Raw genomic sequence first — 27,565 nt, 5'->3', positions numbered from 1 at the left:
TTTGTGGTGTAGTAGAATTTATTTTCCATGCTATGAAATACAGGAAATTTTCTTTAAATGAATTAGGGTCAAAGAGAGCATTTTCTAGGGCTCCCTCTGCTGGCTTCCTAGTAGTAATTAAGATACCTAGATGCCAGAATTGTGCTGGTACTAATGATGTAAATAAATTTAGGAAAGAAATTAATTTCAGGGTCCATTAGAAACAGAGATATCGATGTTTCTAGCAAATGAAAGTAGAAAATAGAGAAAGGATTATTTACATTTATTTATTTATTTTAGAATCCAAATTTAGCTATTAAATCTTTTTAGAGTTATGGGGAAGAACAATTCTAATGGTATTGGAAACTTTCCATTTCAAACAAATAGTGGTAAAACTTGATACTTGGAGGGTGGCATGATAAGAATCAGTGTGTGGGATCACCTTCCTTGGTTGGTGGTGATATTACAAAAGTATTGCCTTTAGCCCTTTTTAACTAAAAGGTGAAGTGTTGGCAGCCTCAATGGAGAAGTCTGAAATTGATCAATGGACTAGTTGGTTTCTAGATAAAATGGTCATTTGGAAACATTTCCAGTCAGAGAATTAGATGATTAGATGTGGACCCCGTTAAATGAGAAGTTCCCTTCTGAGGGGGCTCCTAGGGTCTGTGCTAATTATTCTCTTTTCACACCTCAGGCATTTCGAACCTAATTGATAGGAACCTAATAGGCAGGCATCTTACACCTAGAGTATTATGACTTTTCTTGCCAGCTAGCTGTGACTTGACGTCTCTTTTCTTCTCATAATAGCTCCAGGCAGCCACCATTTTCCTTTCAGAGTTGCCATTTGAGGAGAAATCTATCTGCCATTTTGGAATATAAAATAGCCCCCATTTAAGAAAACTGAGTATAAAGAAAATAAACAGTATATACTGATTATTTTTATTAGCGAGCCAACACCTTTAAATAATAAGTCCCTTTGATATTTAACTCGTTTAATTTACAAAAATGATTTAATCCCACATTTGCAGGAAATTTTACATAAAACAAGGTCAAACAGTTTTAGCAAGTTAAACATTGAGCCATCTTTGTAATGGACAACTAACTATTCCTTACTGTGACAAATGAAGAAAATCTAGTGTTACTTCTTCAGAGGCAATGATAGTATAATTTGGCTTTAAATGAATAAAAGGTAACATTAATCCAAATAGTAATGAATGTATCATTAATCCAAGATCAAGTCTCATTAATCCAAGAAGTCTGGTATAAGAGGGACATATTCTGGGAACAATTTGGGTTCCATTTTGAAAGCATTAAAATGATTTGTTACTGTGTGAATAGCTACAGATTGATGTATGGATGGATGTGGATCTGTTACTTGCATTAGCCTCAGAATTGACTATTAGAACTGTTTAGACTATTATATAAGTTCAGCCTACAAATATCAGTGCAAACTCTTTTCATGGGATAGTTTCGACAGTATTTAGTAACATCAAGCAGAATAAAAATTCCTTAAAACGTTATGAAAATATTTTAGAGGAAATGCAAAATGTTCTGTATTAACTTTTTGCTCTTTTGTCATATTACTACCATAACTAGCTACCAATATTTATATTACTGCAAATTTAGGAAATTTAATAGTTTATTTTAATCCATTTCAAATTGGGGATGCTAAACATTTGAGTTGTTGAGAAACTAGGTAATCTTAATCTTCCGTGTAAAATCCTCTGTAAGTCTCGCTCCATTCTTTCCTTCCAGCCTTCTTACTGGACTAATAGTTATATACTTTTGAGTTTCACCTCTACCACTACCCAGCTGTAAGACCATAGGCAAGTTATAAGATGGTTTCTTCACCTGTAAAATAAAAGAATTCCACAAAATCCATGGTTTTAACACTTTATTTGGGTTGAGGAGAAACCCTTTGAGAATCTGAGGAAAGCCATGGATCTTTACACCCTGAAAACTGCTGATTCATACAAAATGTTGCATATAATTCATTTCTATCCCATACCACCCCGTTGGCTCTAGGTATACTATATTATGATCCTCATTTTTCAGGCTCCCCCTGGGTTTTTACTCATATTATGTCTTTAACTTTCAAATGTTTTTTCTCATCCCCTTATCCATCTGCACCTTTGAAAGTTCTACCCCCTTTTAAAGCACAATTCAAATGTCATTTTTTTTTTCTGTGAGACTTCTTCAGTCAGATTTAATCTTCCCCTTAGAACTTTGTACCTCCATTATAACCATTAACATCTTTGGGCTTGTATTACAGCTATTAGAGGTCTGTGTCCTCCATCTCTCCTTCTTCTTGCCTGTTCCTCAACAGATTATAAATGTCTTGATAACAGTGGCTATGTTCCTACATTAGTTTTGTAATTGAATAGTGCCTTGCTAGTAGTAGTCATGTAATAAGTAGAATAAATTAATTTGAATTTGCCACTCAGATTAACTGTCTGCTATGCCATGCGCTAAATGCTGGGAGGATTGTCCCCCACCCCCCAAAAAGCAGAAAGTGGTGTGAAATAGAACCATAGAGGAAAAACCTCATGTACGAGATAAATTTAAAGAATGAGTAGAATTTAGGGAGCTGCAGGGACATTATCTGGGAGATAAAGAGAAATAAGAGAACTAGTGGGTACCTGTATCAATGAAATTAATCTATTTTTACTGAAAAGTGATGGGTATTAAAATTTAGCTTTTGATACATAATTAAGCTTTGCATTTTTCATTTTTGGCATTTTTGTTTTTACAGGTACAAGAAAATTCCCCAGGACATAGAGCTGGACTGGAGCCATTCTTTGACTTTATTGTTTCTATTAATGGTTCGAGATTAGTAAGTTCAGCTTTTTATAGTTACGCCTATGGTATTTTGTAATCTTTTGAAAATGGAATTTTTCAGATTATCTGGGATGGATATTTATTCATTGGTTACAAACATTATTTAGAGTATGATACCAATAAAATAACCCTGTGTTAGTAAACATGAGAATGTCAAATACAGAATACTATACCTCACACTCCAGTGATAATCTTAGGAGAAGAAAATCACTGGAGACTTTTACTTTATATGTTAAATATTTAATTTTTTTAAGCAGAAAGATGTGGTTTTGTTGCTCTTTTGCTTTTTCAAAGATCTCAGACTTTTGTAGGTTATTGGCAAATGGATTAGTAAAGACTCATTCTCAAGTAACTTGTCAGTTTTCTTGTTGCTCAATTCCCTGATATATCAATAGAAATAATGTTACAAAACTATACAGAGATGTGTTCCAGAAGTGCACAATTAAGACCACTTTCTATGGGCTTCCCTGGTGGCGCAGTGGTTGAGAGTCTGCCTGCCGATGCAGGGGACACAGGTTCGTGCCCTGGTCTGGGAAGATCCCACATGCCGCGGAGCGGCTAGGCCTGTGAGCCATGGCCGCTGAGCCTGCGCGTCTGGAGCCTGTGCTCCACAGTGGGAGAGACCACAACAGTGAGAGGCCCGCGTACCGCAAAAACAACAACAACAACAAAAACCCACTTTTTATAAGTTGCTTTCAGTTTACATGTAGTAAAGTCCAATAGGAAGGAAACTATAATTTCAGTAAAGGAAATTCTTATGACAATGGCTGCTTCGTTGGTTTATTTTTTCACAACAGTCTTAAGTTTTTGTTCATTACTACCAACATCACCTACGTAATGGCCTTTATTCATTTATGTAATGAAATATTTAACATACTGTTTCCGTTTTCTTTTCCTGCCAGTTTGTAGTAAATAAAGTGTATATGTAGGAGTAGAGTCTAAAGTTAAACTTCAACTCTAGCAGATGTTTTAGATTTTTAAAATCAAAGTCATACCAACTCTGTTAGTAATATGTCTTCTTGTGGAGTATTTTGGTTTTTTATCATTGAAGCCCTGGATCATTTCAAATAATGTTGGCTTGCAAATTCTGTAATTCCATAGTCAGCTATGGAGTTGTTCCTAATGTTATTTGAACGCAAGTTCATGTGCCTGACGCACAGTGGGGCCAGACAGTACCGAAATGTCAGAGTCTGGAGCAGAGAAAGGTTTATTGCAGGGCCAAGCAAGGAGAATGAGTGGCTCATGTTCAGAAAAACCTGAACTCCCCGAAGGGTTTCAACAAAGCATTTTTAAAGGCAAGGGGAGGGGAGGGGTGTCCCACGGTATGTGATCAGCTCATGCACAATTCTCTGGTTAATGGTGATCAATCCTTAGCCACCAGTAGGTCTGGAGGCTACCTGCTCATGATCTTCAGGTAGTTAATTTCTTCCTTTTGGTGGTGGTTTTTAGTATTTGAAAAACTCAGGAAATATGCATGAGATACTATTATGTGGGTACTTCAGAGAGGCACTACAGCAGAGGATAGGGGGAAAGGCCTGTCCCAGGAAGGCCCCATAGGGTCCTGCTCTGTTACACTAACATAAGTTCTTAATTTCTTGACATTCTTTTACTTTGAGGAGTATTTGAATGTTAATGAAACCTCCACCTATTGAATGTTTTATTTATGTTAATAATATTATTCCAGTAGGGCCATGGGATGCTTAAGGTAAGATAATTAACATTAGATTCTTACTGTTAAGTAAATGTTTTTTATTAAGAAAAATTTCTATGTGTTTACAGAATAAAGACAATGATACTCTTAAGGATCTACTGAAAGCAAATGTTGAAAAGCCTGTAAAAATGCTTATCTACAGTAGTAAAACACTGGAGCTGCGAGAGACCTCAGTCACACCAAGTAACATGTGGGGTGGCCAGGGCTTGTTGGGAGTGAGCATTCGTTTCTGCAGCTTTGATGGGGCAAATGAAAACGTTTGGCATGTGTTGGTAGGTATCAACTGTGAATTGTTACTTGCAGTTTAAGAAACAGTATAGAAAGGTGTTTTAATAGTGGTTTTCTCCAATTTGGTGAGATTGTAGGGGTATTATTAGGCTATATTTAGTTTCTGAAAATCAGAATTGGTTGCTTTTAAAATATGGATTAGTGAAAAAGAAAAACAACTTGAGGAAGAGAAGCAAATATGATGCCTAAGAACTATTTTTCTTTTTTTCTTTTTTTTTTTTTTGCGGTACGCGGGCCTCTCACCTCTCCCGTTGTGGAACAGAGGCTCCAGATGCACAGGCTCAGCGGCCATGGCTCACGGGCCCAGCCGCTCCGCGGCATGTGGGATCTTCCCAGACCGGGGCATGAACCCGTGTCCCCTGCATCGGCAGGCAGACTCTCAACCACTGCGCCACCAGGGAAGCCCAAGAACTATTTTTTAATGATTTATCCATTAGGAGAAGGTATTTTAAAGCAAATAGCTACAGGAACTTCCCTGGTGGTCCAGTGGTTAAGACTCCGCATTCCCAATGCAGGGGGCCCGGGTTCGATCCCTGGTCAGGGAGCTAGATCCCACGTGCCGCAACTAAAGATCCCGCATGCCGCAACGAAAATCCCAATTGCTGCAACTAAGACCTGGCGCAGCCAAATAAATAAATAAATATTAAAAAATAAAATAAAGCAAATAGCTACAGAAATGTTTTAAATATTTGTTAAATATTGTGGGTTGTTTAATGCTTGGGAGATTAAATATATATATATCCTATAGTTTCTGATCTGACATCTCTAACAAGAAAAATATAGGGGGGGTTAAATTACTATAATTAAGGACTGAACTATACAATTTGGAAGATTATTTTATATGCAATAATTTGATGGGGGGGTTGTTTTTGTGTCATCCTAGGAAGTGGAATCAAATTCTCCTGCAGCACTGGCAGGCCTTAGACCTCATAGTGATTATATCATTGGAGCAGATATGGTCATGAATGAGGTAATTCGTTTGTTTATTAATACTAACAGTTATTTAACATTTTCTCATTAATGGTTAAATTCAGAAGTATATTTGCACACTTCACGTTTAAAGTTGAAATTTAGGTCTTTGCTGATCAAGATAGCTTACGCTCCAGGGTGTTAAACAGAAATCTGGGAGGTGTCTTACTAGGTACAGCTGTGAGGAAAAACATACACTGTGGCAATTGCACAGATTTTGTGTATGGTATATATTAGAAATCTCTTGTACCTTAAGATTAAATCGAATCCTCGTCTTGATTATTGATTTCGTTTTCTCTTCTCCTTTCTAAGGTAACAAAATTGGCTTAGCTGTATTAGCTGGATCCTTTTCCTTGTCTGTTAGCTAGTGGAAGTATATATTGCTAAATCACAAATGAGAGAAAAAATAAGGTGCCCAGAGAACCAGGTCTTAATAATGGATAGTAAGCAGAATATGTAGAATTTGGGTATAGAAGACTTTTACTAAAATTGCTGACTAGGTCTTACAGAACTGGACATGAGGCCTTGCATTGTGTAGATAGGTAATATATTGAATTAAACCTCGTTTGGAGTATTGGTTTTAAGAAATGATTTTTATGTCCAGCAGCAGGGCCCAGAATCTGGTTTTTGTGTATGTCGTTTTTTTCATTCTTGTTGTTTTAGGTGTGTTTTTTGTTTGTTTGTTTTAGGTTTTTGTTGTTTTAGATATTAGTCAGGTTCGAGACCTACTATTCTAAAGTTCAGTAACAAAAACATTTTTCTACTGTAATGCTTTTGCAGTCTGAAGATCTGTTCAGCCTTATTGAAACACATGAAGCAAAACCATTGAAACTTTATGTGTATAATACAGACACTGATAACTGTCGAGAAGTGATTATTACACCAAATTCTGCATGGGGTGGAGAAGGCAGGTAAGGTCATTTTTTAGACTAAGTTATGACTACTTAAATTTACCAGTCAGATGTGTTGTAAACATTGTTTTTATTTTGAAACAAGTTATTGGTTTATTGTAAGACTTCTCTTGAGAAAAGGAAAGAGCTGACCTAGAATATTGAATCCAATAATTCATATTTTTAAAGCACATATTTATTGAGCATGGTACACATACCCAGTCCTTTTCTTTCTGATCTAACAAACTTTTTTGTTTTGTTATTTTATTAAAATAGTTTTCAGTTTTATTTTATTTTCCCAAAATTCCCTCCTCAGCAGTGGGACAATACAGTATAACTTTCTGTAGCTGCTGGGGAAATTTCTTAGCACTTTGTGGAAACTGTTACCTTTTAGAAATGGACAGGCTGATTTTAACCAAAAGTTAGACAAAATTGCAACAACAATAAAAAGCAATTTAGAAAGAGGATCAAGCCAAGCAGAAAAGCAAACTTTATAAAATCAGTTTTCTGGGACTGTTCATCAAGTCAGTTCCCTAATTTCAAAAGGCCAGACCAAAGCAAAGCATGCTGACTTAACATGGTATCTTTAGGTCTTCTATCTACTGTTTAAATTGAAATTTTTCATTGTTTTGAAAGTTCTAAGAACCTTTTTTAATTTGAGGAATTGTTGAGTGTAAACCAGAATTATAGGAAAGCCTAGAGTTTGGAAACTTCTACCAGTGTTTTATAAAAGTTCCAGCACTTGCTGGGAAAAGGATGACTTAGCTGATGCAGACGGAGAAAGCCTGTTTGCTCACAGTACCTTTACCCACACTACCTGAGGTTCTACAGCTAAATGTATATTGCCACCAGAATGCTAACTTGTTGCAATTTGAGAAAATGAGATAGAAAATGTGGCCTGTCTGGGGGCCATACTTGACCAAGTTATCGTTGTCCTTTGTCCAGGTTTGTAAACACACAGAAAGATGATCTTCTTAAGGTATTCAAAGTTGATTTCATTTCAGAGGGACTGCCTCATATAAACTAAATTTGCAAAGAAGCTTCTGTCATCATTAGAGAGGCAAATTTTCAGTTTACAATAGAAAAATAACCCCTCTCCAGTTAGAATAATACTTAGATCCTATTACTACCACAAGATTGCTTGGTGAGCATGAAATCAAAGTCTTACGGAAGAGATTCTAGATGGTGAAGTTCAGCAGCAAATTACTAGTTCATTAATTTTTAATTATGCTGACTAAATACTGCTACATCCTTGTTCTTAGAGCCCTTCTTTTCTAGACTTTAGCAGTTATCCCTTTTCTATGGAAGACATTTTTCCTATTGACGTGGCTTAGTACCACTGATCAGCCGTTGCTTTAGACAGGCCCATACAGACCACTTTCCTGAGTCTGCCCCCATTTGGCATATGTGTGCCTCTGGTTTTCATTCCTTCCTCAGAGGCTGGCCACATTACTTTCATTACAGCACATTTTTCTTAGCTTCATTCTTGGGCTGTCTTTAAATTTATGGAGGTCTCCCTCTTGCCTCAAGTGCCTCCTCTACCACCACTTAGTTCTTTTGATTAATAAGCACCTTGTTTTTAAATGTAGCTACCTCTGAAAGGCTTGTATTTGATCAGTATAAATTATTTAATCTTTCTTTCTTCCTCTAAATCTATCTGAGATCCAGTTCAGCAAAATTTGCAGCTTGATGGTATAGGGAGGAAAAGTGAGAGAAGAGGGAACAAGTAATTTTTTAATATGAAGCATTGTTATGAAATCACATTTGGATAAGGAAGAGCCGAAGTTGGCCACTGCCTGCTCTCCCCGCTTTTGGTGGTAGTAGTACCCATGGAAATAACAGATGCCCTGGCAGGAGAGAGGCACAGTGATACCTGTGCACGTCCTACTCAGAAAGTGCAAGTAGTTTGGAAAATAAAGGCAATTGTGACGGAAACATAAGTTGGAACCTGATTGTGAAAAGCCTTAAATACCGTGGTCAGGAATTTGGATATACTTCGGGCAGTGTTAGTTCTATAATATTGTAACAGTGAGGGTTCTTTGGTTCCAAATAGTAGAAACCAGCCGCAGCAGACATGAATTTATAGCTACGGAGTCACTCATATAATCAAAGACTCAGAATGGGAAAGGACGGGACTCAGACACCCTTAGGGATTTAGAAAGGAAGAACTAATTGGCAATTTCGTCACTTTCTACTGAAGGGATAAAGCCATTTTGGTTTTTTCTGTCGCTTCCGAGATTTGCAGCCCTGGGCAAGAGAGGTAAATTGGCCTGGCTCTGGTCATGAGCCACTCCTTGTTTTGGGCAGGACAGGCCCCCTGATTGACAGTCCCACCCGTGCTGCACAGAACGGCAGAGGAGTAGTTCTCCAAAGGGAAGAAGGAAAAGGGAATGTTGGGAAGACAACAGACTCTGGAAAGAAGACAACAGACTATGGGAAGATCACTCTGGAAAGTGATTGTATCTTATTAGAATAATACCTCTGGTGTCATTGGGAGGATGAATTAGAAGGAATCTGGATTAATTTGGATTGATAATGTGTCAGGTTCTGAAATAGACCTATAGGTTGTGTAAATGACATCAACATGCAAAAGTGCTTGGAGCTCTTCAGTGGAAAGGCTATATGTCATTCATTGAGCAAATAATTATTTAGTGTCTGCCATATGCCAGGAACTGTTAAGGCAGTAAACATAACAAGGTCTCTGCCTTCAAGGACCTTACCATTTTATTGTGGGAGACAAAATAAACAAATAAATAGGCATTGTGTTGGATGGTGATAAATACTTGAAGAAAAATAAAGGAGAGTACGGTTAGTGTCTGTGGTGGAAAGAAGGGTGCTATTTAATAAAGGGTTGTCAGAAGAGACTTCTGATAAGATGACAGTATTTAAAAGAATGGAGATTTGTTTTTCTGTTTCAAAACCTCAAAAATGCAAGCTGTGATTGATAACAATAACTTTAAGAAAAAAATATCTTCATAGCCTAGGATGTGGCATTGGATATGGTTATTTGCATCGAATACCTACACGCCCATTTGAAGAAGGGAAGAAAATTTCTCTTCCAGGACAGATGACTGGTACACCTATTACTCCTCTTAAAGATGGATTTATGGAGGTAAGGTAACTTCCCACCCAGATGAGTAGATGTGTGGGGCGGTAGCACTTATTTGAGACTGGGCAGATGATGGGTTAAATATTGACATGTTGGATTTGAAGTTCCTATAGGATATCCAAATGAACATTTTCTGGTTCTAGGTTTCAGGAAAGAGGGCAAGGCTAGAGATACAGATTTGGGAATCAGCAGAGAGAGGGTAATTTAATCCAATGATCAAAATGAATAAAAATCATCAAGGGACTGGGCCTGGGTGGGTCAGAGGACCGAGGCCAGAATCTTGAACATCCCTAGTGTTTAAATGGATGGGCACAGAAAGGGCATTCAGCAAAGGAAGCTCAGGAGAAGGCCAAAGGGAGAGAACAGAGCTTCAGGAAAGGGGGCATAGGCAGCTATGTGAGGTAGAGAAGTCAGGTGAGAGAAGGAGTGAAAAAACATGTCCTGGGCTAGAGCAACTTAAGGCTTGATGGGATGCAGATACCAACTTACAGGAGATAAAGGGTGAGTGGTGAGTGATAAGGTGATGATAGCTGCTGCTTCCTATTTCAAGAAACTTGACTGGGAAAGCAAAGAGAGCTAGGGGTGTGGGAAGTATTACAGGATCAAAGTGAGGCTTTTTAAGGAATAAGAGGTATTTGTGCAGGCTTATAGGCTTTTAAAATGTTTCCTGTGCAGGCCTTACAGGACAGTTAACTCTTATGCATGACTAAATAAAAACCAAACATTCAAAAAGAAAATGCTACAGTTGTAAAGAAAGGGCTGCTGCCACTGTCATTTTATGGTGCATGGTTGGGCCATCCCCAATTCTAGAGGAAGTGAAGGGGAGCTATGGGGAAGTGTAACCTCTCCTCACCCCCATCCACCATTGGCTCATAACCAGAACCAGTGTTGTTGTATGTTCAGACTCCTGCTATCATATCTGCTGCCTCAATCAGTGCTCTCTGCCCCAGATGAGGCGCTATGGGCAGTCTGAGAAGACCAGAGGGTGAAATGGCAGCTAGGGAGAAGGGCCAGAATACAAGTTATGTTGGAATGTGCCAGAGGGCACTGGAGCTGGCATAAGTTGGAGGATTCAGAGGTGAAATCACCCATCCACCCATCTGTAAAGTCCATATAGATTCATTCCCACCCCCACCCCATGCTCCCAGAAGGTAGAGATCTGGCTGCTACATTCATTCATTGATGAGAAAAGGTAAGGAGGACTCATGAGGTTAGACATCTTAAGAAATTTTTAAGGAATCTATCATGGTATTAAGACTTCAGCTGACTTCTTCCATGAGCAGTGAAAATTAAAAACACAAAACTGGCTGAGAATTCAAAGAAGAAGAAAGCAGTGGTGCTTTAAGGGTTGAGTATAATCTTTTTTGGCTGGCTAGGAAGGAGGAGAGAGAATCTCCTCCTGGTGTCGAAGTGGCTATAACAGTGTGTATGATGGGCTAGATGCCATGGGTTAAAAGACTGGAAGTGACAGGAGGGGGAGATGTTTACAGTGCGTGGTCCTTGGCACGTATGAAAATTAGGAAGGAGTGTCTGAAAGCCAAAGTGCCAGGTGAAAACTTTTGACAGTTAATACATGATCGAAAAAGGTATCTGTAGGACCGGTGAGAGCCAATATTTATATTTTCTTTTAAGTAAATTTGAGTAATTTTCCTTTTTTCTTTCTTTTTTTTTGGAAGGTCCAGCTGTCCTCAGTTAATCCCCCGTCTTTGTCGTCACCAGGAACTACAGAAATTGAACAGAGTCTGTCTGGACTTTCTATTAGCTCAACTCCACCAGCTGTCAGTAATGTTCTCAGTACAGGTGTGCAGAAAAATAGATTCTGTTTTCAGTCTACTTTGTTTTACACGATACTGTTTTCTGTCCCAAGCTGTAGAATTTTAAAAGTTGATGCCAGTGTACTTTGAAAACTGTAAATGTGCTCTGCATTGACAGGCCCTGTCTGAAAGCTGGTACTGAATCATCACAGGCATTTGAACCTCTTTTCAGACAATTTTACATCTTGGGCTTATCTTGTTGTAGAGTCAGGATTCTACCTTTAATTTCTGTTTAATAGCCCTATTTACTCAACAAATGTTTGCATATCCCCTAAGTAGTAGACACTGGGGATACAAAAGTGAGCAGTTTACCATTCCTTTCCTAGGGACTCAGTCTTGCTCAGGGGACATACGCCTATCTCCTCTTTTTCTGTACTCCTTGTTCTACCTAATATACTCTTTTTTTGTTTGTTTTGGTTTTTTTCAACAGCTTTCTGGAGATGTAATTCACATAGCATTCAATTTACCCATTTAAAATATACAATTTAGTGGGTTTTGCAACCATCACCTCAATCACTTTAGAACATTTCATTACCCGCCAAAAACACCCTGTACCCCGTCACTCCCTGTTTTCCCCCAATCCCACAGGCCTAGGCAATTACTAATCTACTTTCTCTTTCTAATCTAGACATTTCATATAATATGTGTGGTCTTCTGTGACCTTCCTCTCTGGCTTCTTTCCCTTAGAATAGTGTTATCCAGGTTCATTCATGTCATAGTATATATTAATATTTCATCTTTTTTATGGCTAAATAATGTTCCATTGCATGGATATGCCACATTTTGTTTATCCATTCATCAGTTGAGGGACATTTGGATTGTTTCTACTTTTTGGCTATTATGAATAATGCTGCTGTGAACATTTGTGTACAAGTTTTTGCATGGACATATGTTTTCATTTTTCTTGGTTATATACCCAGAAATTAGAATTGCTTGGTCACATGATACAGTTCTAAACTTCGTATGTTGATAGAGTTTATTTTTCCCTTTCCTTTCCTTTATTTATTTATTTATTTATTTATTTTTAACATCTTTATTAGAGTATAATTGCTTTACAAGTGGTGTGTTAGTTTCTGTTTTATAACAAAGTGAATCAGCTATACATATACATACATCCCCGTATCTCCCCCGTCTTGCGTCTCCCTCCCACCCTCCCTATCCCACCCCTCTAGGTGGTCACAAAGCACCGAGCTGATCTCCCTGTGCTATGCGGCTGCTTCCCACTAGCTGTCTGTTTTACATTTGGTAGTGTATATATGTCCATGCCACTCTCTCACTTTGCCCCGTGTCCTCAAGTCCATTCTCTACATCTGCATCTTTATTCCTGTCCTGCCCCCAGGTTCTTCAGAACCATTTTTTTTTTTATTCCATCTATATGTGTTAGCATACAGTATTTGTTTTTCTCTTTCTGACTTATTTCACTCTGTATGACAGATTCTAGGTCCATCCACCTCACTACAGATAACTCAATTTCGTTTCTTTTTATGGCTGAGTAATATTCCATTGTATATATGTGCCACATCTTCTTTATCCATTCATCTGTCAGTGGACACTTAGGTTGCTTCCATGTCCTGGCTATTGTAAATAGTGCTGCAATGCACATTGTGGTACATGACTCTTTCTGAATTATCCTTTCCTTTTTTTAAATCTCCTGTTTCCTGGTTTTCTTTCTTTATACCAAGAGTATATTATATACTCAACTAATGTTGAATAAGTGGATGAAATACTGTGACATGGTTTAGTTTTATTTCATTAATAGCCTTTTATTCTTGAGCTCTTTTTTAAATATTTATATCCCAAATTTGATCATATTCCACTTTGTTCTCGAATGGATTTAAAACAGCCCATCAAGATGCAGTTAAGGTCAACAGTATGATCCCTGGAGCTTGTCCCCTAGGTTCAAATCTCAGATCTTTTCAGAGCCTTTGTTTTATTTCCCAAAGATATGTATGAAATTTAAATTTTTTACAATTAAAAACTTGAAACATATTCAAAATTAGCTGACTATTAATAAAGATTCATTTGCGTAACAAGTAGAACAACCAGCCCCCACCGCCCAGCATCGCCAGTTATCAGTATGATAACGTAGCTCCCTACCCCCTGCTCTTTGCTGGGTTTTTTTCCCAGCTTTATTGAGGTATAATTTGCATACCATAAAATTAACTCACTGCAAGTATAGAATTCATGATTTTTAGTAAATTTATGGAGTTGTGCAATCATCACCACAGTCCAGTTTTAGAGTATTTCTTGGATGACATTAAATATTAATGTCATCAGTATCAAGTCATGGATACATTTGGAAGAGATTTTAAAGTTTATTTCATTCAAGCAGTGTTTGAGTTCTTTTTATGATATTAAGATTTTTTTCTTACATCCCATCAGATGTAAGAAATGGTTTTTTAGTTTATTCCTGGATAGACTTCCCAAGACAGCAATCCAATCTGTGTCTGATAACTGTCACCTGGCTTTACAGTGAGTGTTCCAGTGCAAAGTGTTCTGGCTTTAGGAGATAGCTGACATCTCTCTTCAAGTTCCAGTTTCTTTTGAGAGGCATTTTAAATCTTCCCTAATTACATTACAGTTATACTTATATTGTCATATATGCACATGCACTGAGATCCCTGGTCTTATTACACTGTAGAGAAATGGTTTCTTGAGTATTAAAAGACAGAGACATAAATAAAGCAGAAATTGCTCAAAGGAGACTGAAAGAAATCAGTATTTTCACTTAGAGTAAATAAATTTAAAAACACTCAGATGTTCTAGCATTATAACATGTGAGAACCCACTTTTTGTTAGGCATTTATTTTTCTGTCTTTGCTTTAATTATATTGCTGCAAAGTAGCCCAAACAGTAACTGTAGAAACATTAAAGTATGTGCTTTAAAAAAACACCTCTGTGGATTTGAAAATTTTGGATTAAGAAATTTTCAGAAAATGAATATATCATTTTGAAATGACATTAATCGATGTGATCCTCTCACACTTCCTGTCTCCCTTTCTTTTTCTGCCCCTTATCAGAATGTAAATTTCCAGAAGGTAGTGATTTCTATTTTCTTTATGCAAAGTTCCTCAGTGCCTAGAACAATGTCTGACATATAGTAGGTGCCCCCCCCACCCAAACTTTAAAGACTGAACACACCAACCAACCGTCCAGCCCCTTTGAGAATCTGATAAAACAAAGAACCCTCTCCTATTTTTTCATGGCTCCAATTTCTGCAAAAAAGTAAACACATGACTAACTAAATTTTAAAAGCTATCTGAAAATGGTTGCTTCATACTTTCAGGCACAATTCATTCTTGCTACCATATTTAAGCAGATCTCTGTAAGACAAAATCTAGAATCCATGTGCAGTATTACTATTGTTTGGACATCAGCGAAACCTCCCACATGAGTAGGTGGTAAACATTAATAGGTAACCTTCATTAGGTGGTATCGTAAGAGTTACTTGAATGTAAAGAACATGACCACTTCAAGCTAACAGCAGTAAAAGTGGGAATGTACTAGACTTCAAAGGAGTGTCACAGAACCTAAGGTCAAAAGGAAATGAAGATTCAGGAAGCCAGGTCATTCTCCCCATCTCTGGAGGTCCACATGCTCTTCTGTCTCTTTCAGGCCATCTACATCATTCTCTTTCACAGACCAGAATTCACTGTTTCATGGGGCATATAGCCCCCCAGCAGCCCCAGGTGTACGTGGCCTTTTAGGTCAGGAGCCCAATAGAGACTGATTAGGATCCTTGTATCCCATTTCCAAATTTCCAAAACAGTTTTCTAATCCAGCCCCGCTTAGGTCAGGAGTAAAACTCTTACCCGGTTTTACTTAGCTGCAGAGGGCTTGCAGAGCCCCCCGCCCTCTTGGCTCACGGTCTGCTAACAGCCATTGCGAAGGGCCGAGGGCAGAGCAGGTGGCTGAGCTGTGGCAGTGATGCAGCTAGAGACCAACTGACTAAAGTCACACTGAGTGAAGACCTGACCATGGCAGGAGGGAAGGGACGGAAGACTGTCTGAGATAGTCTGCTCACTCCTTATCAACTGAAATTTTTTAAAGGTTGTGCATTTATTTTAGGTGTACCAACAGTACCATTATTGCCACCACAAGTAAACCAGTCCCTCACTTCTGTGCCGCCAATGAACCCAGCTACTACATTACCAGGTAAGTAGCAGGAGACATATATGTAATAACAATAGCTTTACTGATATTTTGCATCTTAGAAAACAATGAAAAAAATTTCTACCTATGCGGTGACTATTTATGTCTTTTACTCTCATTCTGTCTCTGCTGTAACTTTGTGTTAGGTGAGACCAAGTGGCAATGAACTGCTGTCACCAGCTAGTCAGCTGCTGAGCCTTGGGCTCCTTAACCCCAGCCAACCATCCTCCCTGCCCCCAGTGCAGCCTGAGGCAGGAATAAGGAGTATATAGACTGTCCGTCCTTCAGCACAGGGCTTCTGGTTGTTGTTTAGTGAATAAGACACTGTGTCCTGGAGGAGAGCACTCCTTACTTGAGTCTTCAGTAGCTCTAATGTTAGGTTAGATTTTTGTTTATTTCACTTACTGTTCCCAGTGAAGACCAAGTCCCTTTATCCAGCAGATAACGATCAGATATTATTTCAGTGATCAAATATACTTGCATTGTGAGAGCCTTTAATTGTATGGCTAAAGATGTCATTACACAGACATATTAAGCCATTAACCAAATGTGTGCACACAGCAAGTTTGGTAAAATGTTAACATTTGAGAAGTTAGAGTGAAAGATATACATGGGGATTCTTCATATAAATTAGCAACTGTAAGTCTGAAATTAAAAAGGAAAAAAAAAAGCCTGAGAGACTGTAAACCTCAACCATCAAAGAAAATCAGTTCCATATTTGCTGAGATAAATCAGCCCCTTCTCCAAGACATAGGGCAGCATCATTCTTGCTTTTGGGTTCAGAAGTGTGTGTTTGTTTTAACCCTTACCCACTTAGCCTTCTAATCACTTAGGTATAGAAGGATGCCTCACTTGGGAGAGATTTTGTTATTGTTACTGTTGTTATGATATAAAACTGCCACACGGTAAGTGGACTTCTGGTATTCTCACTTTGAAGTGGGTAGTATTTTTTTCAATATGCAAGGATTGGATGGTTTATCTTTTGTTCTCTGCCTTCTTTTCAGGTCTGATGCCTTTACCAGCAGGACTACCAAACCTCCCTGCCCTCCCCAATCTCAACCTCCCTGCCCCGCACGTCGTGCCAGGTGTCAGCTTACCGGAACTCATGAACCCGGGTATGTTGCCCATCTTGCCTTCCTAGGACTCTGTCTAATAAAAAGCTTTATCCAGGAAAGGCAGTCCTCTATTTCAGTCTTTTCCTGGCAAGGGCAGATCAGTTTAACAAATTGCAGCTGCTTCAAATAAAAATCAATCTTTTTTATTTAAAAAGCTTGAAAAAGAAGAGGAGGAGGAATGTCTTTGTGCTGCTCCCCTGCCTGGCTGCCTCTCCTCCCCCTTTCTCCTCTCCTGCACCTGACAGCTCAAGCACCACAAAGGCCAGCTGTAGAAATAAAGAGCAGTGGCGTGGCCTTGCTGGGCTGAGTTGGATGGGAGGTGTGCGCAGTTCACTCAGTGGGGGCAGATGAACTCCCTGTGATTCTCCTCATGTTTTGGGCAGCTGCCACCTGGGGAGTAGTGACACCTGTTTTGTGTGGCTGAGGCTAGCTGGGCTTGCTACTTGATAAATATTCTTCGTTATTAACAAACTTTTTATAACAAAAACTGTGAGAGATTTTAGCTACAAATAGTTAAGTTCACAGATACTCAGAGCGTTTACACTCATATTCTGTGCACTGATGAAAATGAAGCAGCAGAATGTCCCCACAGGTCTGCTCCTCTGGTTAATGATTGCCCGGATTATCTTTAGCTTTGAGATGGCCACAAGTCAGGTCTGACTTTTAATTGCTAATCTCGGGAATTGGGCCCATCAGTGATGTCAACGAGTGATCTTATTACACCGTGGCATTGTCACATTTCTGACGGCCCCTGTGGTCACGCTCATCATCTACATGTATTCGTTACCCGTCCTCGTTAACCCATTTGCTTTGTGGTGCAATGGGTTAGAAACAAATGAAGTCAGTAAGTTCAAACTAATGTTTACTGTCTCAGTGCTCCCTTTGTCTTTTCTTTTGTGCCCTGTATTCTTGGCTTCTGGCTCTGCCCTTTCCCCAGATTGACAGACTCTAAGAGTATTAAGGGTTTCACCAGTCCCCAGGTTTCCCCAAACCTGTTTTACAACCTGCTTTTCCTTTGTTTCTTAAAGAATTAATACTCTTTCCCTTCATCTGCATTTTAAAATCATTACAGTAAACCCGCCAAGTGTACTATAAATAGTTATACTATAAATATAGTTATAAAGGCTGAGTACTTCTGGTGAGGCTAATGCCAGGGACTACACAGCAGGCCCTTCCCTTGCGAAACCTTCACAGGAGGCCTGGCCCCTGTGTCTCCTCTTCCTCCTGTCTGTCCAGAGGGCAGCTTAAAGCCACCTGCAGCTTGCCCCCGAGAGTGGAGTCCTCCTGCTGGGCACTCGGTGTAGCTGCATCGCAGGCTGGGTGGGCTCCTGTCCATCCTGGCTGGGAGAATCATTTCCTCCTTGAGCGCTGGGCTGAGTCACGTGAGGGAACCTTTCCTCCTGGCCAGCTGGTCCTGCAGTGAATATTTAACTCTGTCCTGGCCTCCAACTGAGGATAATCAGAAGTTGTGATTTGTATTGTCTCTCCTCAGCTTCTGTTTCCTTAACGAATGCAAATTAATAGCCGTGTGATGCTGACTGCTGCTCTTCTAGTGCTGGGAGGATGTGTGATCTATGCCATTTTTGTCCTAGGTTTGCCACCTCTTCCTTCCCTGCCTCCCCAAAACTTACCTGGCATTGCACCTCTCCCCATGCCATCCGAGTTCCTCCCGTCATTTCCTTTGGTTCCAGAGGTCTCTTCCACGGCAGGCTCCACAGAGCTGCTGTCCTCTCTCCCACCCACCGGCAGCCCACCCTCCGACCCTGTCCCGACCACTGCAAGGGCAGATGCTGCGTCCACACTCACCGTGGGTGTGACGCCCCCCACTCCCAAGGCCCCGGCCACTGTTGAGGACAGAGTCGGCGAATCCATCCCAGCCAGCAAGAAGCCTGTCTCTGCGGTTACGGATGCAAATGCCTCTGAGTCACCTTAGCTTTGGACCGGCCTTCGGAATTGGCGTGGTGTGCTTATTTCACCACAGGAGTGTGTCTGGAAATGCAAACTATCGTTAATTTCATACTAGTTTGTACCGTATCTGTAAGCATCTTGTAAATAATTCTGAGGGGAAAACTAAGCAAGAGGACGTGGGTTTGTATCCTGCCAAGTGGGGGTGGGGCTCATGGGCCGGGGAGGGAAATGTCAGGAAGTGCTTGTATTTTAAAACAACCAAAAAGAATTGTAAGGGTGGCTTGCTGCCAGGTTTCCACTGCCATTCTTGAGGGCGTGCGTCCTTGGGAAAGGTGGCGACAGGGTGGTCCTCCTGCTGCCCCTTCTGTAAGAAAATGAAATACTTCACGCCTAATACCCACATGCGGCATTTCTTGTATTTTGTAAATCATTTGCGAGAATGCAGAGCACCTCAGTAAACCGTGAAAGGAAAGGATATTTTACTTTTTGGTCTCTGTGAGTCACATCTCTATTAAGGTTTACATGAAAATTCCAATGAAAGATGTTGTTAAAGTTACACTATGTGCACTATTAATTGAACATCTTTTTATTCAGCCTATACACAGGTCTTTGTTTTGAGCTCTCAAAAGTACTCAGACAACATTTTGTAACTGCTGCCGTTGTTATACGTCCACCAAAAAATGGCATTTAAAAAGAAATAAAGATGATGTTCCACAGTTTTAAACCAGAAGGTGGCACTTTGTAGCTACTTATAATATTATAGCTATACTGGGAAGCATAGATACAGCAATAAATTACGGTAGTTTTGCTTTTCTTCTTGTGGTACATTTAAATTACAACTCCTGATTGCCATGGTGCATTCGTTCCTCTCCAGTGCATCACACTGCGTTCATGTAATTTTTCATGTCTGATGTTTGCTGTCTCCTGAATTTTCTAAGAGATGGTAAGTTATGTGGAATTGATTTATTGAATGAAATTAAATGCATATTATATCTCTTTTTTAAATAAGATGAAAGATTGATCGGTTATTGACTTGGCACTAGCGTGAATGTTGCCAGGGGAGCAGCGTGTGGAACTGGTCTGTGATCACTAGCTGGGAACTAGAGTTATCAGCGCCCACCCAGTGCCAGCCAGTTTTCAGGATAAGTCCATTTCTGGAGCCAGGTTCATACTTAAAGCTAAATGATAAAAGAAGGCTCCACCTCTAATCATAGCTCCTTCTGTTTGCATTATAAATATTTCTAGAATATTTCTCGCAGTTAACAATCCTGTTTTTTGAAATGGAGCTTATAACAGGTAAGGAAAATATTCACAAGCATACTTAAATGTTACAACTTTTTACTTTCCAGGATAGGAAAAGTTGAGCAAGTTGTTATTACTTTCTAAAAGATGTTCGTATTTTTTTAAAGTGTTAAGGAGGTACTTCATGGAAAGCAAGTAAGTAATTTTTAAGCTTTAAAGACAGTTTCTTTAACAGTAGTTTTTCCAGCGCAGTGATTCTTAACTCTTGTGAGGTCACAGTTCGCATCTGAGGATGACAGCAGCCCTGATATCTTCCCAGTAAAATGTCTATAAGCATATAAAAAATACTAAGCTCTGGGGAGAGAGAGGGATTCTTAGTACTCACTTGGAAGATGGGCACAGACTTGGCCTAGACTGGCTCATTGGATCTTGCTGAGGTGGAAAACACTTTAGATATTCTCTGCTTCCTTCAGAAAAACCAGTTTCGGTGTTTATAGAGAGTAGCATATCCTGTACCAGGGGCCAGAAACACGGATGTAAAAGATAGTGTCCCTACCAGTGGACCACTCACTGTGGCCTTGTAGAGGGACAGCTCGGGTGGTCAGTGCTCAGGGCACTCGAGGATAGCGCTCTAACCATGGAGATGTGCCCCGCAGTGAGGATGGCAGTCAGAATTAGCTTCGAACCCCTGGGTCACTCAGTGTGCCTACGTTCATGTGAGAGGCATGAGGCAGTGACAGGGAGGGCGCTGGTCTGAATAGGCCCAGTTATCAGAACAATTCTCAAAATAACAGTGGTTTAAACAAGCAAGTTTATTTTCTCTCCCGTGTTCAGAGTTGGAGGTGGTCTGGCTGAGGCAGGACCAGCCCTTGGCAATGTCAGAGACCACAGCTCCTGCCTTGTAGTTCTGCCTGGTGTGGTTTCCATTGCCAAGGCCGTCACATGGGCCCAGATGGCAGCCAGAGGCCCTGCCATGCCCTCCTCGTTCCAGCCAGAAGAGAAGGGCCAGCCCCCCTCTTTGGGGGACATTTCAGGGAAGTTTCACGCAGCACCTTGGCTTACATTCTTCTGGCCAGTGTGAAGTTATATGGCCACTTCTAGCTGAACGGGAGGCTGAGGAATGAAGCCTACGCTGTCATGTACTGAGGAGGAAGAAGAGTGACTAGTGAGGCACCGTGAGCAGCCCCCACCGAGCCCTCACGTGGCCCCCGCACAGCACCTCCGTTTGCCCAAGATTCGATGGAGCCAGAGGAGGCAGCTTGGCCAGGGTGCTGGGGTGGGAGCAGGGAGATTTCTGAGAGATGACATTTGACATGAAGAATTATTTAGGCAAAGGAGGGGCAGAGACCATTCGAGGGTAGAGGAATGGTGAGGAGTAGAGCGCACAGGGCCAGATCTTGAGTGCCGGGCTGGGGAGTTGGGACTTTGTCTTAAAAACAGGAGCCACTGGAGGATATCCGTGCGGACAAGCTCATCTGCATTTGAGGAAGTCTGTCTAGCAGTGGAAGCTGGAGGGGCAGTCAGCCCTGAAAAGAGCGGAAAGGAGGGAGGAGCTTCAGAGCAGACGGAGGAGACTCGGGAGGCAGCTGTCACCTGAAGGCCACTTTGCTAGCTGATAGTCTGTGAGGATGATTTTGTCTTTACACTTTGTGTTCCTGTTTTATGCTTAGTCCCATACTAAACGCGCTTACCTTAGAACAGCTGGCTTTAGCTCAATTCCTGAAAATTGAAAAAGAAAGTGAATTGAAAAAGACCTTCCCCGTTTGTGAGGCAGCAACTAATGTTCAGGAATGGCTCGGCCGGGGCCTGTGGGTGACGGCCTCCCCTTTAATTATCTGACCACCCAGCAAGGGGGGTCAAATTAGAACCACTTCTATGAGAATATGGATTCCTGGGTTCCTGAGTTCTGGAAAGCTTTTCAGAGAATGAGAGACACTAAACACATTTGTCTCCTTCATTATACCTGCCCCTCCCCAGGTCCAGTTAGTAGAGGCCCTGCACCGCCTCCTGGGTGATAATTGAGACAGGCTGGTCTATAACTTGAAGTAATAAGGCAACAGAAAGTCCATTGTCTGTGGACACTTTCACCACTTAGCAAAGTGCACACGTTAGAGAAGGGATCCTTTTATCAGTGATACTGTTTGTAGTAGATCTAGGAAGAACAGTTTCCGGTCTTGCTAACCAACACGTTCCTTTGTCAGCTTCTTACATGTGAGCCAATTTGATTAACTACAAGAATGGGGAAATAACACCAGAACCACAGGCCAGCGGAAGGGCAGGTGAAACCACTCCCAGGCTGGCATCACTTTGGGAGCTGGAGAGGGACAGAGACAGAGAGAATGCACTGTTCACAGGGATGCGGCCAGTGGCAGAGGCACCCACAAGCTCCAGGGCTGGGGACAGAGTTCACTGTCTGTTAAAGAGCAGCTGAGGACTGACCAGTGCAGGGAAAGCAGCCTCTCCAGGGGGTTACACGAGCACCGTGCCCTCTGGTCACTCTTCGCCAGTTCAAACAAAATGGGGAAACACACTCCATCTGCTGGTAGACGTGGGCTCAGGGACTTTGTGTTATTAGAGTTAAGGTTGCACCATATTTCCTGGCACTAGATAGAAACAGGCCTCGACTCGTGGGGTAGATACTGAAGGGAGGAGCTGAGCCAGCCCTGTGCAAAGCCCTTTGTAGGACAGTCTACCCAGTGAACAAGAGGTAGCTTCCTCCAGACTGGTTCCTTTGAGCCACGCTGTATATTTTTAAATGTGAATTAATTGCCAACATTTTAAAATCAGAAAATTTCACATAAATCCAGATTTCTGGTTTCTCTTACCCCACATCTGGCAACACTAGTTCCTCAGCCCCACAAGGAAATAAACGCCCCCTTGAGCCTACACCCGCCAGTTTGCCACCTGGCCCACTGGTTTCTTCCACCTGCCCGGTCCACAGGCGTCTGAAGTTTTATCCTGGTAGGGATGAGTGGGAAGCCTGGGCTTCAAAAAGTTGGAGAGTCCAGAGCCTAGGGGATCCAGGATCAGAAAACAAGATCTTTCATGGACATTATTTTGGATCCATGAATCATGGTGAAATGGGTGCTAAGGTTGACAAAATTGGAAGCAGTCAAACTATAAACCTGGGGGAGAAATGGGTGTCTGGACAATGACAGGGACAGTGACAGGAATTTGGGTCTCCCCAGCCTCTTCTGGAAGCCAAGTCTGGGACCAAAAACCCATTAGTTATTTACCTTAACAACCAAATCTCTTGAAATATATCATCAGTTCTCTTTTTTTTTTTTTTTTTTTTTTGCGGTACGCGGGCCTCTCACTGCTGTGGCCCCTCCCGTTGCGGAGCACAGGCTCCGGACGCGCAGGCTCAGCGGCCATGGCTCACGGGCACAGCCGCTCCGCGGCATGTGGGATCTTCCCGGACCGGGGCACGAACCCGTGTCCCCGGCATCGGCAGGCGGACTCTCAACCACTGCGCCACCAGGGAAGCCCCATCAGTTCTCTTTTTTAGGGATCAAGGAGTAGGTAATGAGAGGTCCTGCCTGAATTCCCGAGTGGCTTCCTTGCCCTGTGCTCTATGGCCTCGAATCCTGGTGAGAGGCAAGCCGCTTACAATTGCCCAGCTCTGGCCAGGCTGGCCCAGTTTGAGACTGGAACTAGTAAGTCGGCCTGAGGTTGGGAGGGGGGGCGGTGAGGAAAACATCGCCGAGGAACACTCTCATTAGGGTGCCTGGGGTGGGGTTATGGGAACTTCTCATACACTTGTACATGAACATAATTTTTAAAGACATATTTGAATTACTCTTCAGTCAACAAAAACAATAGGGTTATTTTCACGTAGGAGAGAAATGGGAGACTTACAGAGCCAGGACTGCCTAGCCTGGAGGGGAGGTGCTGGCCTTCGGCAGCAGCATTTAAAAGCTCGCCACTAAGAAATCCCTAGCACTGGCCCTAGATTAGAATTATCAGACATCTGCCTTAATAGACCTGCACTGTAATGATCTGTGACATTGTGTTTGTAAATCAGTTTGGCCAGAAATGTCCCTGTGTGGTTCAGATAGCTCTGCTGAGCACAGAGACATGATGGCAAGAGTTCACATTGTTTCTAGGAATTGTTCTGGCGTTTAGATCTCCGGAAATGATGCCAGCTGTCAGGTATATGAAGTATTCGCAGTTCTAACACTGTTTCATTTGAGAGCAGCAGCTGAAAAACCTGTGTGCTTTGGGGCGATGGGGAACATAAATGTGAGAGCAAACGCCATCTGTCTTGTTAGGGAGCTGAATAAAAGCAAGAAGAAGCAGGCTCCTATTGCCTGAGTCGGGGGGCTCAGAGCTCATTGTGATTTTAATAAAGCATTTACCCTCCTTCGTCTCTCCCAAGTTTTTGTTTTTCTTTTTCTGGTATGACCAGAAATAAAAAGGGTATGAAACGTCAGAGACAGTGAAATCTATTTTTCCAAATTCAGATCTCTACTAGGCAAATGCTATCACGTGAGATGAGAACCCCACCCACTGGGGACTTGCAGGAGGGGACAGGTGAGGGGTGACTATGGCCATGGAAGGAGGCAGGAGAGAGAGAGAAAGAAGAGGGGCCCCTGGGCAGGCACAGGTTCTAGACTTGATCCCATGGACTGGTGTTGCCCGTTGTCCATGGAGGAAATTTTTGTTTTCTAATTTTATTACCTATATATTTATTTTAACATATATTGGAAAAATAGATCTGCTTCATAAGATGAGGCTAAAAGTAGCCTCCTTTATAAATAAACTTTAGTGAAAAAGGAATCAATTTAAAGAGAAGCACTGAGTTGACAACAGGTTCCAAGCGGCGAGTTGGGCACGTTTTTCTACTAATTCTCCCCGGCATCCCAGCAGGTGGTACTGCTCTCTCCATTTACCAGAGAAGAAACCTCCAGTTCACACAGCGGGAAACTTTGGGGTAGGAGCTGACTCCTGGTAGGTCTGTCTGCTCCCAAGCCTCAGTTCTGTCCCCACACGCCGGGTTGGTCGCAGAGCCCAACACTGACTTCTGCCCAGGGACTTCTGTTGTCTCCAAGGCCACGTGGAACGGGAGCCCGGCCCGCAGTGTGCGCCTCGGCCACCAGGTGGCGCCGCAAGCCCGGAAAAGCCGCGCCCCGTCCGAGGCCGCGGGGTCTCCGGGCCGGCCTCGCAGGGCCCCTGGGCGGGGCTGGGGCGTCGCGGGAGCGGCCCCAAGGGTGTAGGCACTTTTTTGTTCTTTGGAAAAGGGCTCGGGGACTTAGTCCCGTACTTCCCTTCCACCGCAGACGAGTTCAGCTGCGTGGCGTTGCAGAAAAGCACGGGTGCACTCACCAAAAGGAGTCCTCTTTCAACATAATTTTAGAGTAAATAGATCAACCTGAGGAAAGTTAAGATAAAAATGAAAAGCCCTACGGGTGTCTGTGAACCCCTCAGATACTTCAAGAAAAACGTCAGAAGTCTGAGGGCCCGGTGGGGGAGGCGCGGGGTCTTGCTCCCCACCATTCCCAGCCCCCAACCTCCCTCACCCTCGGCCCCCAGCCCCAGGCTCCCCACTGAGGTTACGGCCTGTCTGTGATGGGTGCACCTCTCACAGCCCACCAACCCTCCGAAGGCAGAAGGGCTCGAGGCCCCGCTCATCCTCCGCGCGTCTCCGCGGGGCACACACTCCCGACTCACAGGCCCGGGCGCACCTACTGGGGCAGCTGGATTTGGGCCCAGGTGATCTGAATCCACAGGCTTCCCCCCCCCCCCCCCCCACGCTGCTGTTAATGAGCAATTTAGTATCCACTGTGATAAGTGTAAGGCACGAGGAGCCCGGGAGCGGGATGATTTCCACGGGAGGAGGTCTGAGGACGCTTCCGGGGGAGGAGACGTCAGGGCTTTGCAGGACGGAGAGAGGCTTTCAGGCAAAGTAGAACCGCATGGTCTGCGGAGGCAACAGCGTCCGCAGTGACACGAAGGTACGTGGCACACAGTGTGTTCTGGAACCGCACATTGCTCTGGGGGGCTGGAAAGCGAAGGGCGACCTCTGGAGTAGCAGCAGTTGCAGCTGGGGGTTGGAGGGGAGCCTTGGGTGCCAGGGAGCTCAGACTGTACCTTAATGGGGAGTTGATAGAAGCTTTTTTGTTTTGTTTTTGCAAGGGAGTAAAGAGTTTGCCCTTTACAAAGATCAGAGGTTTGAAAATCTTCCCTTTTAGCAAGCCTTTTTTTTTTTCGGTACCCGGGCCTCTCACCGTTGTGGCCTCTCCCGTTGCGGAGCACAGGCTCCGGATGCGCAGGCTTAGCAGCCATGGCTCACGGGCCTAGCCGCTCCGCAGCATGTGGGATCTTTCCAGACTGGGACACGAACCCGTATCCCCTGCATTGGCAGGCGGACTCTCAACCACTGCGCCACCAGGGAAGCCCTTAACAAGCTTTTTTTAAATGAAGTAGGTGGAACATAGACTTAAAAACCAAAAATTAAGGTGGAACTGCTGGCAGCTTCCCTCTAAGCAGGAGGGGAAAGCGTGGGAGGCATCCCTGAGGAACTGGCCTCAGTCAGACCAGAGCTGCCCTGCGGGGGGAAGAACTCATTCCCATCCCCAGCGCCCTGCTCTCGGTGTGGCTGGGGAGCCCCTTCACTTTCTCCTGGTCTGTAGAGGTCTGGGAAGAGCCAGAAACCCAGTGGGGTGAGGCCTCTTGCTCTTCTGCAGCCCCTCTCCAGGCAAGGCAACCCTTTACACCTGGGTGCAGAAAAGAAACCGACGAACCCGTGCTTTCTCAGCCCTGCGGGATTAAAAACATTACCGATGTACATGGCTCAGGGAGAGAGCTTGGGAGGCCTTGGAGATCTTCTCCCTCAATTTCTCATGTTACAGATGAAGAGAGTGAAATCCAGAGAGGTAAAATGACTCTCCTTTGGGCTCACAACTATAGGGCTGGTCGAGCTGGGGCTGGTACCCAGGTGGAAATAGGAACCATTCATTTGTTCTTTCAGCCTGACTGCAACCTGTGCGGTTGGGGGGATGGGATGGGTGGGTAGCTCCCAGCCTCGTGGGAAACACACAGATACGGAGGCAGCTGGAGAGCTAGGGTAGAGGTAAGCTCGAGGTCCTGTGCCGGCGCCTAGGGGATGGTCTTAGCGCACGCCAGAGCTAACAGTACCCTCATTTTTATCAGAATTTAAAATGCCAGTGATTTTGTCAACAGTGAGACAGTGCAGTCATCAGGATTCTTAGCTGAGATAAGAACCCCATTTGAAGCAGCCTAGTCAGTCGGTGGCCATTTAACCGCGGGCTCCTGGAGGAGCTTCAGCAGCTGGAGGGGAGCCACGCGTCTGGGCTGCAGCTCTCTCTGGGCACTGGCGTCTTTCTGCCCCTGCAGACTGGTGGACAAGTGCATGCGGAGGGGATGACTCAGGTTGGAAAGTGCTGCAATGTGACATTTGAGGAGGGGAGGCCGCCCCTAGGGTTGCACCTTCTGTTGTCGTGCGTTGGTGGCAGGGACAGTGTCCAGTTTAACCGTCTCTGCAACACCTAGCACCTCGCTGGCTCACAGCAGGCACCTGACTTCTGCTG

The 27,565-nt window shown here is 42.8% G+C and overlaps 1 protein-coding gene across 3 annotated transcripts in view; it reads left to right on the top strand.

Moving 5' to 3' along the window:
• GORASP2 (golgi reassembly stacking protein 2) overlaps nucleotides 1–24,380 on the top strand; it is a 33,993-nt gene extending 9,613 nt beyond the window's left edge. For 2 of the 3 annotated variants that reach the window (XM_022570020.2, XM_089916688.1), the window contains exons 2-10: nucleotides 2,732–2,812; nucleotides 4,597–4,800; nucleotides 5,700–5,786; nucleotides 6,566–6,696; nucleotides 9,655–9,787; nucleotides 11,461–11,584; nucleotides 15,667–15,753; nucleotides 16,755–16,865; nucleotides 18,458–24,380. In XM_022570020.2, coding sequence (XP_022425728.1) covers nucleotides 2,732–2,812; nucleotides 4,597–4,800; nucleotides 5,700–5,786; nucleotides 6,566–6,696; nucleotides 9,655–9,787; nucleotides 11,461–11,584; nucleotides 15,667–15,753; nucleotides 16,755–16,865; nucleotides 18,458–18,798 — 1,299 coding nt within the window. In that variant the 3' untranslated portion in view covers nucleotides 18,799–24,380. Of the gene's footprint in view, nucleotides 1–2,723; nucleotides 2,813–4,596; nucleotides 4,801–5,699; nucleotides 5,787–6,565; nucleotides 6,697–9,654; nucleotides 9,788–11,460; nucleotides 11,585–15,666; nucleotides 15,754–16,754; nucleotides 16,866–18,457 lie in introns of all 3 variants that reach the window. The other variant, XM_089916689.1, reaches the window with a different exon arrangement.
• Nucleotides 24,381–27,565: the final 3,185 nt, after the last annotated feature.

Source organism: Delphinapterus leucas, chromosome 8 (genome assembly GCF_059928025.1).
Source record: "Delphinapterus leucas isolate spDelLeu-1000000601 "Yukka" chromosome 8, BTC_Dleu_Yukka2, whole genome shotgun sequence".
Classification (NCBI taxonomy): Eukaryota; Metazoa; Chordata; class Mammalia; order Artiodactyla; family Monodontidae; genus Delphinapterus; species Delphinapterus leucas.
The sequence above is the reverse complement of the archived record's forward strand: the minus strand, read 5'-3'. Positions and strand labels throughout refer to the sequence as shown.